General features: G+C 38.9%; 3 protein-coding genes across 8 annotated transcripts in view; 1 reads left to right on the top strand and 2 right to left on the bottom strand.

Moving 5' to 3' along the window:
• The window catches only part of magi3a (membrane associated guanylate kinase, WW and PDZ domain containing 3a), a 106,176-nt gene extending 104,457 nt beyond the window's left edge, over positions 1–1,719 (bottom strand). Inside the window, exon 1 of one of the 2 annotated variants that reach the window (XM_040038160.1) lies at positions 372–1,719. In XM_040038160.1, the coding sequence (XP_039894094.1) occupies positions 372–678 (307 nt within the window). In that variant the 5' untranslated portion in view covers positions 679–1,719. The remainder of the gene's footprint in view (positions 1–371) is intronic. The other variant, XM_040038159.1, reaches the window with a different exon arrangement.
• A 706-nt stretch (positions 1,720–2,425) lies between these two features.
• si:ch73-206d17.1 (tyrosine-protein kinase STYK1) lies at positions 2,426–8,016 on the top strand. 2 transcript variants are annotated; one of them, XM_040038165.1, is made up of 10 exons: positions 2,426–2,665; positions 2,826–2,909; positions 3,212–3,355; positions 3,512–3,685; positions 3,772–3,953; positions 4,047–4,130; positions 4,333–4,550; positions 4,711–4,751; positions 4,892–4,988; positions 5,472–8,016. In XM_040038165.1, the coding sequence occupies exons 2-10, from the start codon at positions 2,861–2,863 to the stop codon at positions 5,641–5,643; spliced, it is 1,161 nt and encodes a 386-aa protein (XP_039894099.1). In that variant the 5' UTR covers positions 2,426–2,665; positions 2,826–2,860; the 3' UTR covers positions 5,644–8,016. The 2 variants fall into 2 exon arrangements, with proteins under 2 accessions (XP_039894099.1, XP_039894098.1); XM_040038164.1 differs by having other exon boundaries at positions 2,434–2,665; positions 3,485–3,685.
• On the bottom strand, positions 6,924–15,802 carry tmem269 (transmembrane protein 269). Of its 4 annotated transcripts, none has more exons than XM_040038168.1 (7): positions 15,785–15,802; positions 14,826–14,877; positions 11,773–11,920; positions 11,131–11,228; positions 9,968–10,111; positions 9,655–9,855; positions 6,924–9,199 (listed from the first exon to the last, which is right to left on the bottom strand). In XM_040038168.1, exons 2-7 carry the CDS (start codon positions 14,854–14,856, stop codon positions 9,090–9,092), a joined length of 732 nt encoding a protein of 243 aa, XP_039894102.1. In that variant the 5' UTR covers positions 14,857–14,877; positions 15,785–15,802; the 3' UTR covers positions 6,924–9,089. The 4 variants fall into 4 exon arrangements, with proteins under 4 accessions (XP_039894102.1, XP_039894101.1, XP_039894100.1 ...); XM_040038167.1 differs by lacking the exon at positions 15,785–15,802 and adding an exon at positions 15,586–15,778; XM_040038166.1 differs by lacking the exon at positions 15,785–15,802 and adding an exon at positions 15,274–15,574.
• Positions 15,803–16,503: the final 701 nt, after the last annotated feature.

Here is a 16,503-nt window from a genome sequence, read left to right as displayed (position 1 = left end):
GGTGAAACACAGCATGCCCTTTACAAATGCTGTCTGGCAGGATTTTACTCCAGTAGAGGGGTTGTGTAAATATGAGTCACCACATGAATGAATGAAAGAATGTGAAGTATGCTGATTGACAATTTAGATATGCTTAGGCCAACTGAAAATACAAGGCTGACCTGCAAGTCTGCTTCCAAATATAAACCAAACGCACACACGCACACACTTTACACACACACAGGCTACCTCCTCATCTCAGTCACACCAGTCCACAGTTCTTATTTTCAGGTTCTCATTTTCAGGGGGGAATTATTTTAAAAAAACACGTGTCAGGTTTATTTTCGTATGTAAGGATGTCATAGTGATTTAAAATAACATTGGACACACACCTGGTTTCACAGTCTTCAGGCGGACTGGCTCCCGAAAGTGGCGGATGACAGCCAGCGTGTCTCGGTTTGTGAGTCCGCTCACGGGAGTGCCATTAACCTCCAGCAGAACGTCCCCACTGCTGGGAAGCCTCCCGGCGTGACACACCAACGCCTCCGACACTATGTGTCCAAGATAGGGGAACTCTCCCAGCTCAGCGCCACCTCGCACCTCCGCTACAGTGACCAGCTCCCCGGAACCTCCCCACGAGACGGTGCACTCCTGCACTTTACTTGACCAGTGCTTCTTCTTTTTCAGTGTCTTGGACATTGTTGGTAGATGTTGAAAACCTATAGGGAAGTCCAAGAACGATTGTCCTTCAAAGCAACAACCGCTTCAAAACCTAAGACGCAATGACGCACGGAAAAATCATTGCCGATTAGAGAAGTTAATGATGCTGCTGCCTTGTGGTGTATTCCATCTCGAGGAAAACAACTCTTGTTTTTTTTGTTTGTTTGTTTGCTTGTTGTTTTTTGCTCAGCTGCTCCTGAGAATCAAATATCCTTCCATTGACTTATCCGAGCATCACCTGTCCGCGACTGGAATGGGAGACCAGCTGCGTCAGTGTCGCATTGAAGCGGAAAGTGCTGATTCTGATGCTGGGGCGTCTCGATCCCACACCCCAGTTCACAGCAATGTGCGGTTAATAACCAACAGTGGCTTCCCCCGCACTGTTACACCCCGATATTTGTTACAGAGCAGGACGGAACCGGCGAGTCCAGCAGTTTGCGCGCACCAGTGCCTGTCAGAAAAGCGTGGGAAAAACAGCATATATCCCACTCTGGACTTCAGGAAACGCCAGCACATTTGACAACACTGACGGAAATAGTTTATTTAAAAAATAAAATAAAATACAGGAAAACGTGGGAAAAAAGGGTTTATACGAGGTTCATCAGCTGCTGAAAAACTCCTCTGTCACTGACAGTTCCTCATGCGAACCCACTGAGGCAACTTCACCCTCCGCACCTGTCCTACTCGCCAGCACTCCTCCATGGTGACATCAGCAAGGCAGTCCTTAGAAACGGGAAAACACACCTGGTCCTCCCCCGAACTAAGCGGTTATCGGTTATCTGATCCTTTCAAAACACCGAAACTCTGCTCGTTGCGCCTCGTCGCGCGCTCTGCGCTCTCTCCTGTTTTTTCCAGAAGCACAGCTGATTTTTTTTTATTCTGAAAACTATGCAGCAGCATGCAACAGACGTGATCCGATTAGGCTTCGCTCCATAACTTTTTTTAATCGTTTTCCGTGTTGCTTTTATGACGGCAGGCAGTTCTGTCCAATCGGAGATGTGGGAGGCGTTCCCAAAGCGCGTATATTACGCCAATGGTGAATGGCAAAGGGTGGGAGTTCTGTGAGTGTTTTCAGTCCGTTGCAAGGCGGAGTTCCCCCTTGGGGACGCGTATTTTCACGTAGAACATGCTTGCAGATAGCCAGAGATGGGTAACCTATCTCTGTGTATGACCTTTGGTCTGCGGTTTGGATTTTTTTCTCCAAATTTCTTTGTATTCCTATTGCAAAGTGCAACAGCTTCTGAGTGATTCCTGAATTTTACATGGTTGCTTTAGGTCCGTGAAATGAGTTTGGAGATCTGGAACTAGGAAGGTTGTGTGTCGGTTAATTGTAGTAGTGGTTGTTGATTTTTTGTGCAAGTCTGCCCTCTTGTGGTTGCCAACAGACTGACGCTGGCATGTCATCCAAAGCGCCAGCTGGCAACATTCACTTGTAAAACTATTAGATTTTGAATTTTAACTAATCTTACACATCCGATGCGAACAATTATATATGAATATAGTAAATAAACATCGGCGTTAGCGCATTTAAATATACATTTTATTTAAGCTCACTAATTTAATTTTTTTTACCTGGTTTACCCCTTTTTCTTATCTCCCGTACCTGTTATCTACTTTGTCTTTCATATTTTGTCTGATGAAGCAGAGACACATTTCTTGTGAGATGTGTGTGTGTGTGTGTTCATCACAGTTTAGTGACTAACCTGTTTTGGTTGCATTAAGTGTGAGCATGACTCCTGTTAATGTTATCGTTTCTGGTGCTTTGCTAATAATTAACAGTCAGTCAACTTTCCAGCGCCACTCTCCGGTCAGCGCCCTCACAGTGCCGAGCCTGTATTCTGAAAAGCCGCTGATAACAGCTGTGTTATTATGATTTCTTTTCTCTTTTTCCCCCACTGCTGTTAATTTTTATATTATAAGGTCTGTAAATGTTTGTTCACCCGCACAATAGAGCCTCTGGTGTCAGGTAGGAAAACTAATTTTTAACATTTAGACTGTGCCTTGCTCGTTTTTTGTTTTGTTTTTTTCATTTTCAAATGACTTCAAAGTTAATTAGTTTTACACAACACCGGAATAAAATTCTCGGCTGGCAACCCTTGAATTGCTTTTGTTGATACGGTCTGCAGATTCTCCCACATGTGAGAAATGCGACCTGCTCCTAATGGACGTGGACACAAAATGTAGCAATGACACCTCTCTCTGTCCATCCTGTAAGTTTTAAACATGGTAATGATTGCATTGCTATTAGCTGGAAGTTCATTTGCCTTGTATACACGACAGCTAGAGCATTTGACCCCTTCCTGATTTCTTAGTTTGTTGCATGTTTGTCACAAAGACAAAGATTACCGGGGTAAATACAAAATGCAGTTTTTAGATGATGGTGTAATTTCTCAAGGGGGAAAAAGCTATGACAAACGACCTGCCCCTGTGTGAAAAAGTAATTGTGAAATGGTGAAAGCAACAGCGTGTACTTTGAAATGTTCTGAACCTGCTTCTTTAACTTGTTTTGTAGATGAAGAGTCATCAGGCACACTTGCCCTCATTATAATCCCTTCCCTGTTGGCTCTGAGCACGGTGTTAGTGGTGGCTCTCATTTTTTATACTCTATGTAAAAATAAAGAACGACGACACAGGACTTCACCTCATTTTAAAAATGGTAGGAGCTGCAATAACTATATGTCAATTCATTAAAACAACGTGAAATCCTATAAACCTAACATATTTCTGTTTGAGTGTCTCATAGTAATGCCAAGTGCTTATTTACTTATATTTGCCCTTGTATCAGGCCAGCAGATTGTATCCCTGTCTACAGCTTCTGTAGGTCCTCCAAAGGTCCCGGCAGCTTTAGATCCCTGGGAAATCCCAGAAGAGTGTGTTCTTGAGGGACTAGAGTTTTGGCAGACTGGTTGCTATGGCCCCATTTGTAAAGGTCTGCTGAAGAAGAAAGGTGGAGCCTCTTCTGTCGTGGTGGTTAAGTGCCTTCGAGGTACTGTATAAATCTGATATAAAGCAAGGGTCATCACTGGAGTTAAGCTTGTCCAGTTTTTATTCTATTGATTTAATTCCATACAGATGCCTCTGGCAAGCCTGAAGCTAAAGAATTTGTTGAGTGGCTCCTCTTCTGTGCTTCAGTGTGTAAACATGAAAATGTGGTGCAGATGCTGCACTGTCAGACCAAACGTCTACCCATGTACCTGGTTTTAGATGCCTACAACCCAGGGAATCTCCTTCACTTCCTCTGGACACTTAGAAATGTAAGTGATCCAAACCTTCTACCTATTCAGTGGCAAAGGCAATCTTCAATTATTCAATGTAGTGCAATGACAAGGACTTATTTTTAACTCCAGAACAATTTAAGCACCGCAGATCCCTCGCAAAACTTCTCTGAGAGGTCAGTGTTTCTGGTGGCAAAACAGATTGCAGCTGGCCTGGTGAGTCACTTTTTTTAGACCAATTATTCCCAACACACAACTGGAATAAAACGAGTTCATTTTAGATGTCACGCCCTACAGCAGATGACATTCTGCCATTTCTTCCCCCCAAGATGCTGGAAAGTGTTGTTTATCTTGAATCTTGAATAACTGTTGCAACAAAAAGATTGACATGTTTAGCTGTAATTGGATCCTCCTCCAGGATTACCTGATGTCAGAGCACAGGCTGGTGCATGGTGATGTTGCTGCCAGAAACATCTTAATTGGCCCAGGCCTCTCGGCTCGAGTATCTGGCCTGGGCGTGGCATTTGAAGGACGCAAAATGGATTCAGCAATTAGACAAAGGGCAGCAAAGGTACCATTGAAATGGCAGGCTCCAGAGCGGATTATGATGCTGCTCAGTATCGACAGGAGCGACGTGTAAGGGCAGAGTTATGGCTAAGGAAACAAAACAAAGACACACGATATATATTTTTTATTATTCACATTTTTTGTCTTTGCTCTTGTATGTGCATTACATGCTTTAAAAATCATGTTTCTATGAGTCACAGTGTTTTGTTTTGTTCTCCCCGCACACCAGGTGGTCATTTGGAATCCTACTATATGAACTGATCACTTTAGGTAAAGTACTGTCATCTTATCTGCCAAAGTTTTATAGTACATTTCCATCTTATCTTAATCCAAATCTACTAATTACTACAATCAAACCATTAACAACATTACAGAGCCAATAACAAAAATGCTTTTTTCCCATACCTCAGGATCCCCTCCATACCCTGAGCTGAAGCCTTCAACAGTGCTTCCAAAGCTGCAGGCGTCTTATCGAATGAAGAGACCAAAGAACTGCGGTGGACTTTTGTACGTGTAATTCACCTAAAAGCAAGCAATAGACAGGGACGTATGAACAAATCTGTATGGAGTGTATATATATATATATATATAAATACATGCATTAAGTACAGTATAGTGAAAGTCAAAGTCAGTTCAAACTCACAAAAACTGCATTAAGATTTAAAGTCCCTGCAATGAGGATGATTTAAAGATGCAGTTTGCAGATTTGATAATAATTCAGATGACAAGATTGACACTCGTCTTTTCATGTTTAATATAAAACTGCTGCAAGAAGCTATCAGGCTTGTCTAAGAACCAGCACCTCTAAAGCTCACTAATTCACTCAGTGTTCGCTCAGTGTTTGCCTCTAACTTTAAAAGTCTTTGTGACAAGCTACCCAGGATTGTGATTGGTTAGCTTCATATGATAAGCAGCCATGACAGTGATACTGATTTGCTTGTGAAACAGATGAAACGCAGATGAATTCTAAATGTCTCCATATGTATTTAGGTACGACCTGATGAAGTACTGTTGGATGTGGAGCTTCAAAGAGCGACCAGCATTTTCAGCCATCATCAAGCTGTTTGAGTCCTCGCTGCACATTGCTGATACAACACCGATTTGTATTTCTGAGGTCATTGACATAACTGAATATAAGAGAATGGCAGGACTGATCGAATAGACCTACACTCATCCGCCACTTTCTCGGGTATACTTGTTGTTGGGGGCACAACAACAGGTGCTGGTTGATGCAGTTATTGAATCAGCTAATCACATGGTAGCAACTCATTAAATTTAGGCATATAAGAAATGGTGAAAAGTCTTTCTGAAATTCAGACCAGAAGAAGAATCAGAAGAAACTATCACATTTTGACTTTAAACATGATATGATTGCCAGATGAGCTGGTTTGAGTGTTTTACTAGGATTTTACTATTTTACTAGAAAAATAAAGATACCCAGTGGGGGTGAAAATGCCTTACTGATGACAAAGGCCAGAGGACAGGTTGCTTTGAGATGATAAGAAAACAGCAGTAACTCAAATAAAGTAGCACAGCCAAGGTATGCTGTGAAGGCACAATACACCAAACCCTGGAGTGAATGAGCTGTAGCAGCAGAAGACCACACCAGGTGCCACTCCTGTCAGCTCAGGAAACTGAGGCTACATTTCACACAGTCTCTCCAAAAGTGTACAACAAAAGATGGAAAACTGTTGCCTGTTTGATAAGTGTCAGATTTTGCTACAAAATGTAAATGGTAGGGTCAGAAGTTAGTAAAAAAAAACAAAACTCTAAAGTGTGGATCCATCCTGTCTTGTATCACCTCGATAGCCTGCTGGTGATGTAATGGTGTCGGGCGTATTTTCTTGAAACACTTTTGGCTCCTTAGTACCAGCTGAGCATCATTTAAAGGCCACCTGAGTATTGTTGCTAACCATGTCAATCCCTCTATGACTACATTGTGCTTGTCTTCTAATGGCTGCAATGCTGAAAACCTCAAGTCATCTCAAAAATGTTGTTTTTGAACTTGACAATGAGTTCTCTGTATTCTAGTGGCCCCCAGTGGCCACTAACTCTAAAACCAGTAGAACACCTTTGGGACGTGATGGCCCAGAAGACTAGCATCATACATGTGCAGCCAGAAAATCTGCAGCAACTGTGTGATGCCATCATATCAATATTGACCAGAATCTCTGAGGAATGTTTCCGGCACTTTGCTGAATCTATGTCATTAAGAACTCTGAAGGCAAAAGGGTAAATTGTCCAGTGAGTGTATGGTAAATATGTCAGTAACATTCACATTAGAGATCAATCACAATTTATTAATAACCGTGTATGGGTTTAGTTGAGACGTTGATAGCAATCCGAAATGTTAAAAGTGACTACAGGAGTTCTAACATTTCCAGTTCAGTAAAAATATAATGAATCAAGACAATAATTCCATGTATTATTATCTTTTTTTTATTAATACAGCCTTGTGGTCAAATTGTACAGATCTAAAAGCACAGATTTTAGTAATACTTGAGAACTTTTCCACTATCTTTGGGCAAAGTACAGTTTTTGTATCTATAATGCTCTTGGCATGCAGACATTACTGTGACTTTACAGTTTCAAAACCAGAAACACCCAAACAGAAAAGCTGAATCCACCAATGAATGACAAGTACATCTGCGCTCAGTTCACTGTCGATTTTAATCGTAACACTGGTTATCGTAAACCATGTCGGGAATGAACTACAGTGATTTTAAATCATAACTGAATCAGAAGACATTACATTTATTTTTGTTTTTTTATTTCTTAACAAAGATCTTGTGTTGTAAAATTGTGCTCCACTTGATTATCATTGCTTCAAATAGCTCTTTAAGGCAGAATAATATGGATAACTTAAGTTCCAAAAAGCTGTGGCTTACAGAAGACTGATTAAAGTAATTAAAATCACTGAACCTATACTGCGAGTGATTTCATACCCGACTTTGACACCTCTGAGTGTGAGCTCAAGGATGATGGTTTTTTAAAGGGCGGGCAACAAATCATAATTTACACAAGTGCTATCTTTAGGCCTGAAAACAGACACATTCAACTGTTACTCTGTGCTCACATTTCATCGGGCTTCTGAACAAATTGGTACAAAACTATATAATCTTCTCATTTCAATTCAATTTTATTTATACAAATCACAACAACAGTCGCCTTTATATTGTAAGGTAGACCTTACAATAATACATGCAGAGAAAAACCTAACAATCATAATCATTTGTTACTCACAAAGCAGAGAGGCACTAACACCCACTGTGAAACACAATGAGAGATTTCAAAAATGCGTTCTTACTAAATAAGATCTACAAAACAAGTGATTTGTCTCAGATCAGATATATACTGGCCAATATCATCACACACATTATTTCCTCCACCAGCCTCTTCGGGTTTAATGTCTGCTGCACTATGCTTGTGATCAAACTCAGCACTGACTCTGACATTATCTTACCTTTAAGTTGAAGCAGAACGTGCAGTAATTTTACCCACTAGATGGCAGGAAAGGTTTGGAAGCCTCTCTAAGGGTAAATTCACACTACATGAGGCAGAAAACTGCTGGGGATTTAGTATTTCACCTTGACTCCTTATGCCACATAAGATGTTCTAAAGACACCAGTTGTGACATCACTAATTCATCACATCATTACAGTCCAGTGTGGATTTACTTACTATTTAAACCATAATGCCTCTTAAAACAGAGGCAAATGCATATAATAACCCAATAAAAAAATAATCACACATTGATGAAATAAGGGAATCTATTGCATCATATAGTCTTGAAGCTTAAATAAAAGCCCCTAACTTACAAGAGTACTGGTCAGTAAGTTATTTAAAACATATATTCAAACAGCAAATCAAAATTGTGAAGGACACTACAATCATATTAAATAATTATATTTTCCTTTATCACTGGATTTAAGACCTCTCCGTAAACGGTAATGATCTCAATCCAAAAAACAAACGTTAAAAAAATATAATTTTAATCAAAATGGGTCTACTGGATGAATTAAAATGACTCTGTTTTAAAGTATAGATGCAGAGAGGGCATGAAATTCTGAATCTCAATGAGATATTACTTTTGATTCATGGATTAGAGCACATACCTACATAATTGTTACTATTTCAGTAGCCATTTCTTTAACTACACTCAACACTATGAAATAAATATTATTAAGTCATTTGCGATAAACCACAACAAGTTAGAAGTAAGAAAATATTGGAAATATATATATTTTTTAAAATAATATTTAGAATCGTACTGTAGATGTGCTTGCTGCCATGTGCTCCCAATACTGACCAAGATTGGATTAATACTGAAGAAGGGGGTTTAATAGATGACAGGATGAAGGTTAATCCTCACCAGTAACATAAAATGCCTTGCTAATCATTCTTACTGATTTTAGGTTCCCTCAGAGGTGTCATCTCAAAAAAAAACCCCAAAATAAAAACGTTAAGCAGAGTGCATGCATGTGATGCATGAATTAGCTTGAATCCTCCACGGCAGTAAGACGCAGCAGCAATCTGTAAGCCTTGGTTCACCTGGACGGGCTGAGGTAAACCTGTTTGGGAGTGTTTTTAAGCGTGCCAGCATCCCTTTTACACTTTACTGCTCCATAGGGATGTTGGGAACAAAATGTAGGAGACAGACCACAGCAGGTAGTACATACACGCAGGAGGGAAGGAAGAGCAGAACAACATGATGATTCCTGAGAATAAAAACACAAAAAAGAAACTGAATGTCTGCACGAAATGAAGGTGTTGCACTCATAATCTGGGCTTCAATAATGTTTTTTTTCCCCCAACACTTCTTATTAATATCGAGGTGTTTACTAGATGCTTTGATCTGCAGAATGGACTGATTAGCCAGCATTCCATCTTTATCACAGCACAAAAACATTTGAATGTGGAACAGCCAGGACATTTTTTCCAAAAAGCAGCTTCAATGAATTCAAATTCAAATTTTGGCACAAAGCGATTTAAATTTACATTTGGACTGGGATAAGTTAAATAAATGTTTCCTTGTGGTTAAGTTTAGAATTCATAAACACATGCAGTAAGAGGCTCAAACCTCATTAAGAATAAATAAGTAAATAACAGTAAAAACATTTATCGGTTTTGGCAGTTCTGGTTAAGATTCTCAGATTCTTAAAAATTACTTTACCTCCAGCGTAGACTACTTTCTTCCAGGCCTGCGACTCCAGCACTCTGTCATGAGGGTAAAAGTTCTGGCTGATCATGAAGAGGATCATGGCAACTGCAATGACTCGGAGCAATGCCATGTTTCCCCCCGACAGCAAAGAGGCACTTGCCAAGATGGCCGACGAGTAAATACAGGGCAGGCCACGATACATGAAAGGGATCCCTATGAGGAAAAACAACACAAACTATGTCCTTACTTGGCAAAGTGATGATTGAAATTAAAGACTAAATTGAAAATGACAGTGTTAAATAAGACTACATTTTTTTTAACTTACCACTGGAGAAGAAACAGAGGCGGACAAAGACAGAAAGGACGTAACACATGCACAGGATGTTGTCGAGCAGATCAGATGTTCTCAGGAGCAATGACGTCGCAATCCCAAAGGTCGTGAAGTCAGCAAAATCATCTAGCTTTGCACCTGAACATGAAAAAGGAAGGTTCGGCATGTTTGCTGCTGATAGCTGTACTAATAAGCTTTAGAAAGGCTTGTGTCACACTGCTTTTATTAGCATAGCACATTAATCGTGAAAGCCACAGTAGATGTATTATGTCTCCTCAGCACTGATCTTTGCCAGTGCCATGTCATGTGACAGTCGTGCGGTGAATGTGCAAAAATTTCTCAAGTGGAAATGTCAGTGTCAGCCCAACAGGCAGGCATTCTATAAACAACATTCTCCACTGCCTTATCTCTTTATCCCTCAGGAGCACATAGCATGTTTTCAGCGGATGAGGATGAGGTGATTCAGGCCACGGCACAGATGAACGAGGTGGAATTCCACAGTCCAGGGTCAACAATTTTAGCAATTTCAGATATGCCGAGAACCCAAAGCAACAGGATAAAATAGACAATTGGGCCATGATCCCGTGGAATTAGGCTGCTTAATCAGAAAGTTATTGTTCATTTGACAAAATACGTGGGGGGCACAACAACACCCACCTGCAAAGTCATGCAGAAAAGGCTTGTTGAGACACAAAGCCCCCTGCAATGTGCAGCCAACAATGTATTGTGATGCAACTGAAAACTATTTTGGGATCTCAGAAATTAGGAATTTGCAGACTGGAAGCAATGTCAAAGCTATTTATACTTTCCCTTTTACTATGAGGCATTGGGCTCTTTTGTAAACAAGCCACAAATATAGTCCTTAAAGCGTAAATATGCAAGTATTTAAATATGCATTCATCTTGTCTTGTCTAGAGCACAGAAATAACTTGAAAGAAGTTAACTTGATGAATCTCAAATAACATTGCATAAATTATTCATGACTCTTCTGTTGGAAACATAAGAAGAGTTTTCAATTGCAAAGGTTCCCTTTACTGGATCTCTTTGTGTGGCCAAATTAAAAAAGCTCAGACAAAAAGATTGTGCAGCAAGCCCTGCCAACACCACAGTGGAAGTGTATCTTTGGTAAGTGCTATTGACCACAACACTCCACTTACCCAGTGCAGAGCATGCATTGAGTTGCCTGGCAACTGCTCCATCTGCCAAATCCAGGAGGTAGCCAATCAGAACGAGCCAACACGCAGCGTGATGGTGCCTGAACAAAGCCAGTCATTGTTAGGTTGAACAATTAAATAAAAGGGTTAAATGTCTGCAAGTTCAAAAGTTCTGACAATGTTAGAAAAGTCTCTTTTTTTTATATACAGCAGATTGCCATTTTTGGGAAAGCAAACTGTGCCTTTAAACTAAACCTAGAGCGGCTCGTAATCTGTTATAAATATTATGATTTTCCTTGATGGGCTAAACACAGGATGTTAATAACATTGTTGTTTGAAAACACAAACAATAAAACCATAATAATAATAATAATAATAACAATAATTGAAAACACTTATATGTTTGCTAAATTATAGCTCAGCTTCTGAAATACTACTTTTATTTTTTCTGTTGTGTTTTCTGATTTATTCCTGGGTTTTGTGAAATTTTGATTGATTTTATTGCGTTGTGTTTAATGACTAAAGTTTGGTTATTGATGCACAACATCATTCATTTCCACACTCATTCACATAATGATTCCTCCTTACAAACTCCGCCCATCCAGCAGCCGACAAGTAAAACCCATTACTCCTTTATTTACTCACCCATTAAGGCTGCTGAGAATCGAGGCCATGCCCATGACCATGTTGGCAACTGACAGTGCATTAGCTGCATTTTTACGCGCAAACTCCTTGATCTGAAGTTCTGTGGCCCGATCGCTCAGAAAGAGTTTTTTGGTGCACTGAAAGAAACCTGAGACCAAACGATAACAGCAGTTAGTATTTTTCTGTGTTAGGTCAATAATCTCTGCTGAGGTTTTAGAAAAACAAAAGCTAAAGCCCTACTGACAGAAGACCACACCAGATGGCATGTTGATGCACGTGTCTGAATTGGTATAGTTTACTAATCATATTTTGGGATTAAGACAAACTTTAGTTCGAGCACAAGAAGAAAAAAATGTAACAATTCTGAAATGTAATCTTAAACCTTAAGTATACCATCTATTACTTGAAAGAAAAGAAGTATTTACACACTTTATCATGGGAATCATAATGCAGGTCTTTTAATTTTGTTTTTTAAAGGAAAATATTACTCCCTCCTCTTATGTAAAAGAAATGGCACTTACCAAGATGCATGATTATTGGCTGGAGACCAACCTTACGATACATTCATCCCTTTTCAGATCACTACAATGCATTTGTTACTGTACATTAAGTCAGGTGTGTGCAGCCTACCGCATGCAACATTAAGGACTGCCTCATTATCTGCTTGTTATATTATCATTTATACAAATGAATCAAACATATTACACATGTTTAACTGTAGCAAAACACTGTCCAAAATCACATGCAATAACCTCTAAGATCAAAGATAGTATTTGAAAAATAAAGAAGTCAATAGCATACAAAATCTGAACAGGATGAATGTAAGTGTTAAAACTCAAATGTGAACTCGTATCATGGATCAAACACACACAAATACTGGTGTGGGGAACAAGTATGGATACTTAGGGGACTACTACATACAGCCTTGGCTACAGTGAGAGTGAGTTGGACCTACTGCGTTGACACATACCAGACAAGAGATCAATTAGCCTGTTAACTCTGGTCAAAACAAACTGACCTTACACAAGGACATGGCAGCAGCATTCACACAGCTTAAATTAACATTAATATTAATAACACAGCAGCCCAGGCTTTAATGGCGACTCTGTCATTAAAATTAACCTGCACCTAGTTTCCTAGTTGGTTTGTTTTTTCATTATAGTGTCAATATTAATAGTTTATAACCAGATTCTATCAGTTTGGATGACTAGGAAAGCAGTATATAAATGCTGTATAAATTCACTATTTATACATAACGTTTCTCATTGTTGTAATTCAATTACATGGTTCTTTATCTTTTCCTGTATTTTGCTTGATACAGCGAGTAAGTACTCAGACCTTTAAGCCATTTTATAAGGGCTTTAAATATGGTCTGTTAAAATAAGGAACAAGTTTAACAGTGTTTATAGTTTTCAGGTCTGGGACTGTTTAGTTCAGCTGCAACCATTAACCAATGTCAAAGCTTGTAAAAAAAAAAAAAAAAGCTGATTTATTTTGAAATTAAATAACTTTTTTTTTATCAAATATAAACAAGTTTAAATTAGCATTTCCTGTTTATTCAGGATGTAAAATTTAAAGCTCAGACAGCATTCAAAGAAAATACAAACAAAAATATAAGACAGAAGGATGTTTCAAATACTGTTTCAAAGCAATGTATACACTATTAATATTGATAATATAAGCCCCTGCAGTTCAACAATTGGAAATAAACTGCATTTTATGAAAAACAAGCTTGCAGTATTAAGACTACATTCACTATTGCAGTCAGCAACATGGAATGACTGCTGACACGGCTTCTCTCCAGCCCCAAAAAATCCCCCTCAAAAAACAAAAACTGGCCCCACAAATTAAAAAAATAAATAAATTCTTTTCTATCTGCCTCCTCTTTTGTGAGCTTTTTTTTTTTTTTTAAATATATTTTTAAAACAAGTCACAGTGCTGTCCAAGACAATATGCACAGATAATGACCTGCAAAGCTTCAATATTTTTAACCCTTCAAGTGTTTTTCACCCTGAACTTCCTGTGATTCCAAAGCCAGGCGAATTCAAGAGACTCTTCATCTGAAAGAAAACAGCGTATGAGACACAGCAGAAAGCCAACAATCACTTGCACTTTAACTTGACAGCATGCTTTTTTACTTTTCATTCTGAACTTTAGCCTAGATTGCAATTTGGCATTTAAATTACTATCTAAATCTTTTTTTTTACAGGAAAAACAAAGCACAACAGTTAATGCAGATAACATTCTGCATTAAATCGGGAAATCATGGAATTGCCAAGCTTCCCATATAATCCAGTTGGTTAACTTTTGTCACCCTAAGCATCATTAGAGAACCACGCATGCAGCTTAAACTAGCTAAAAGATTTTACTGACAAGTTTTAATCTAACCACTCAATTCACTCTCTTGGTCACTAATAAAAAAGAGGATAAAGCCAGAGCCAGAGATGCACTGTCAATTTCAAACAGGTCTCTATTTCTGGGTTGCCCCTAATGAGTGCAAAGCATGACGGGAAGACCTTTGTTATGTAATACCCTATGTTTCCTGGTAACAACTAAAAAGACCAAATGGAAAACAAGGAAAATTCAGAGCTCACGATTCACAAAGGGGGATCATCTTAAGTGAATGCACTGGACAATTTAAACTATATACTTTTTAGATTGAATGTGTTCTGAAATGTTGACATATAGTAAAAAATATATGGTGATGAATTTACAATTAATGCATAAATGATGCACAGCTGTTAACGAAGGTTAACTGGGCATACTGAATATGGTGTGGTGCTGAAGTAAGCATTATAATTAGTATATGTACAAATTATAGTCAGTATACAATAATGAACAATAATAATACTGAAGTTGTAACATGAGAAGAAATTCCTCCTATAAATTGTGTTGGTCGTGCTGTGTATGTTTATAAAACTTCTGTCCAAACATCATCATATTTGTTTTCCTGCCCAATTTGATGCCAGTACACCTCAGCTTCCATCCCTGACACCCGTGCTGAGGTGTACAGTAATCCAGATTAAGAGAAGAGAGTGAGAAAGGGAACCTACCAGAGGAGGACGTCAGGAGGACCATGATCATGTCTGGCTCAAAGTGCAACAACTGAAAGACAAATTAAAATAAGAGTATTTTTTATTACACACACAGTACTGTTCCGGATATATACATCCTTATTTATAATTGCAGATCTACTGGGACTATTTGAGAATTGAGATTAGAAACGATCTTCATAAACATCCCAAAGATCCTAAACAAATGACAACCATGCAATATCCCTTTCTTAAATCCTTCTGTCTGTTCGTTCTAATTAACAGGACCTTTCAGGATTTAAAACTGTCACGCTACAACGGAATCTTCAGGGAATAAAACATTGTTTTGCATGCATGCGCAAAAGTTATACTTTCCGCCGTACTTCTCCGCGATTGCATGAAACCCTAAATAGATGACACTGACAATCTTCGAAAACAAATCTTATTCCGCCTCTGCGCTGGAAACCACCTGCTGGATCATCCTTCACATCTGCTCAGCGGAAACCTTAATGCGCAGCGCTCTATCCTAAGAATCGGACAGATTCTGCAGGGTCAGACAGCTCCATCCTTCAGAACAAACACATCCCCGAAGACTTGAGAATAAAACACACACCGATCTTAAATGTGTAGAGGTGTTTGAGCCCCCACCCCCAGCATCGAGGTTTAAGCAAGATGTGCAACTGCGTCACAACCAGCTGGACAAAAGCCCAGCGAGCCTAAAATATTGGTAGAAAATGTACTTGTTTCATCTAAATTTCATATAAAATGCGTCTCATCTTACCTTCGAAGGAGCTCCACTGATTACTTAGTGTATACAAATCAAAGGATGGAGAAACGCACGCACTGGGATCCTATAATCTTATTTTTCCTCGTTATGTATTTTTGTTCTGTTTTTCAGCAGATCAATTTGAAAATGAATTTAACGCCCGAGTTTAATGTTGCCACGGCCTCAATTTCACAGTCATCACACAACCGGTTACCTGTCAACTTCCCAGCCACTTTTTCAGCGGGTCCTTTTAAAGTCCAAGGATAAGTCCGCTGGAACATTCCACCGGAAGTGACGCCCCTGTTGTTTCTGGATTTTTCTGAAATAATGTTGCTCAACTCTGTTGACGGTTACCGCTGAAGTGGAAGTGACATTGAGGAAAAAACACGATGTGTTATTTATTTATTTATTTGCATGCTAATACGACGTGCGAACACAAGTTAATATGTAGCAATATGGAAACCTCAGTGATTACAAGGCTATCAATATTTCAGTGACGCAAAGCTGTGGATCATTGAAGCAATGATGCAACACTGTTTATTATCTAAATATTTTTGTTTGTTTGATGACTTTAAGTGGCTGCTTTTCTGTTAGCAACACGTTTGCATATTAACCTCTTAAGCCCCAACTACTTAACATTTCTGAGGCATTAAGCTGTCACAATGAAAAATAAATTATGAAACACAATGAATGGAGAATTTCTATTTTTCTTTACATGGAATTAATTTTTGTTTAAAATCAATTAAACTAATGCACACATCCATTTATGTGCTTATGAAATCACCACAAGTCAAAAATCTTAACAGACAATAACACTGAGTCATATTAGGATTTAGAAAGTGGTGTGCTGTCTGACTTTTTGTCTTTGCTAACTGCCTCCGCTTAGCATTTTTTCTTCTTTTCACTGGCAAAGAAAACTCTAAAGTCAAAAAT

The sequence above is a fragment of the Simochromis diagramma genome, unplaced genomic scaffold (genome assembly GCF_900408965.1).
Source record: "Simochromis diagramma unplaced genomic scaffold, fSimDia1.1 OVJJ01000061.1, whole genome shotgun sequence".
NCBI classification, from domain to species: Eukaryota; Metazoa; Chordata; class Actinopteri; order Cichliformes; family Cichlidae; genus Simochromis; species Simochromis diagramma.
Note: the sequence above shows the minus strand (reverse complement) of the source record. Positions and strands in the feature narration are given on the sequence as shown.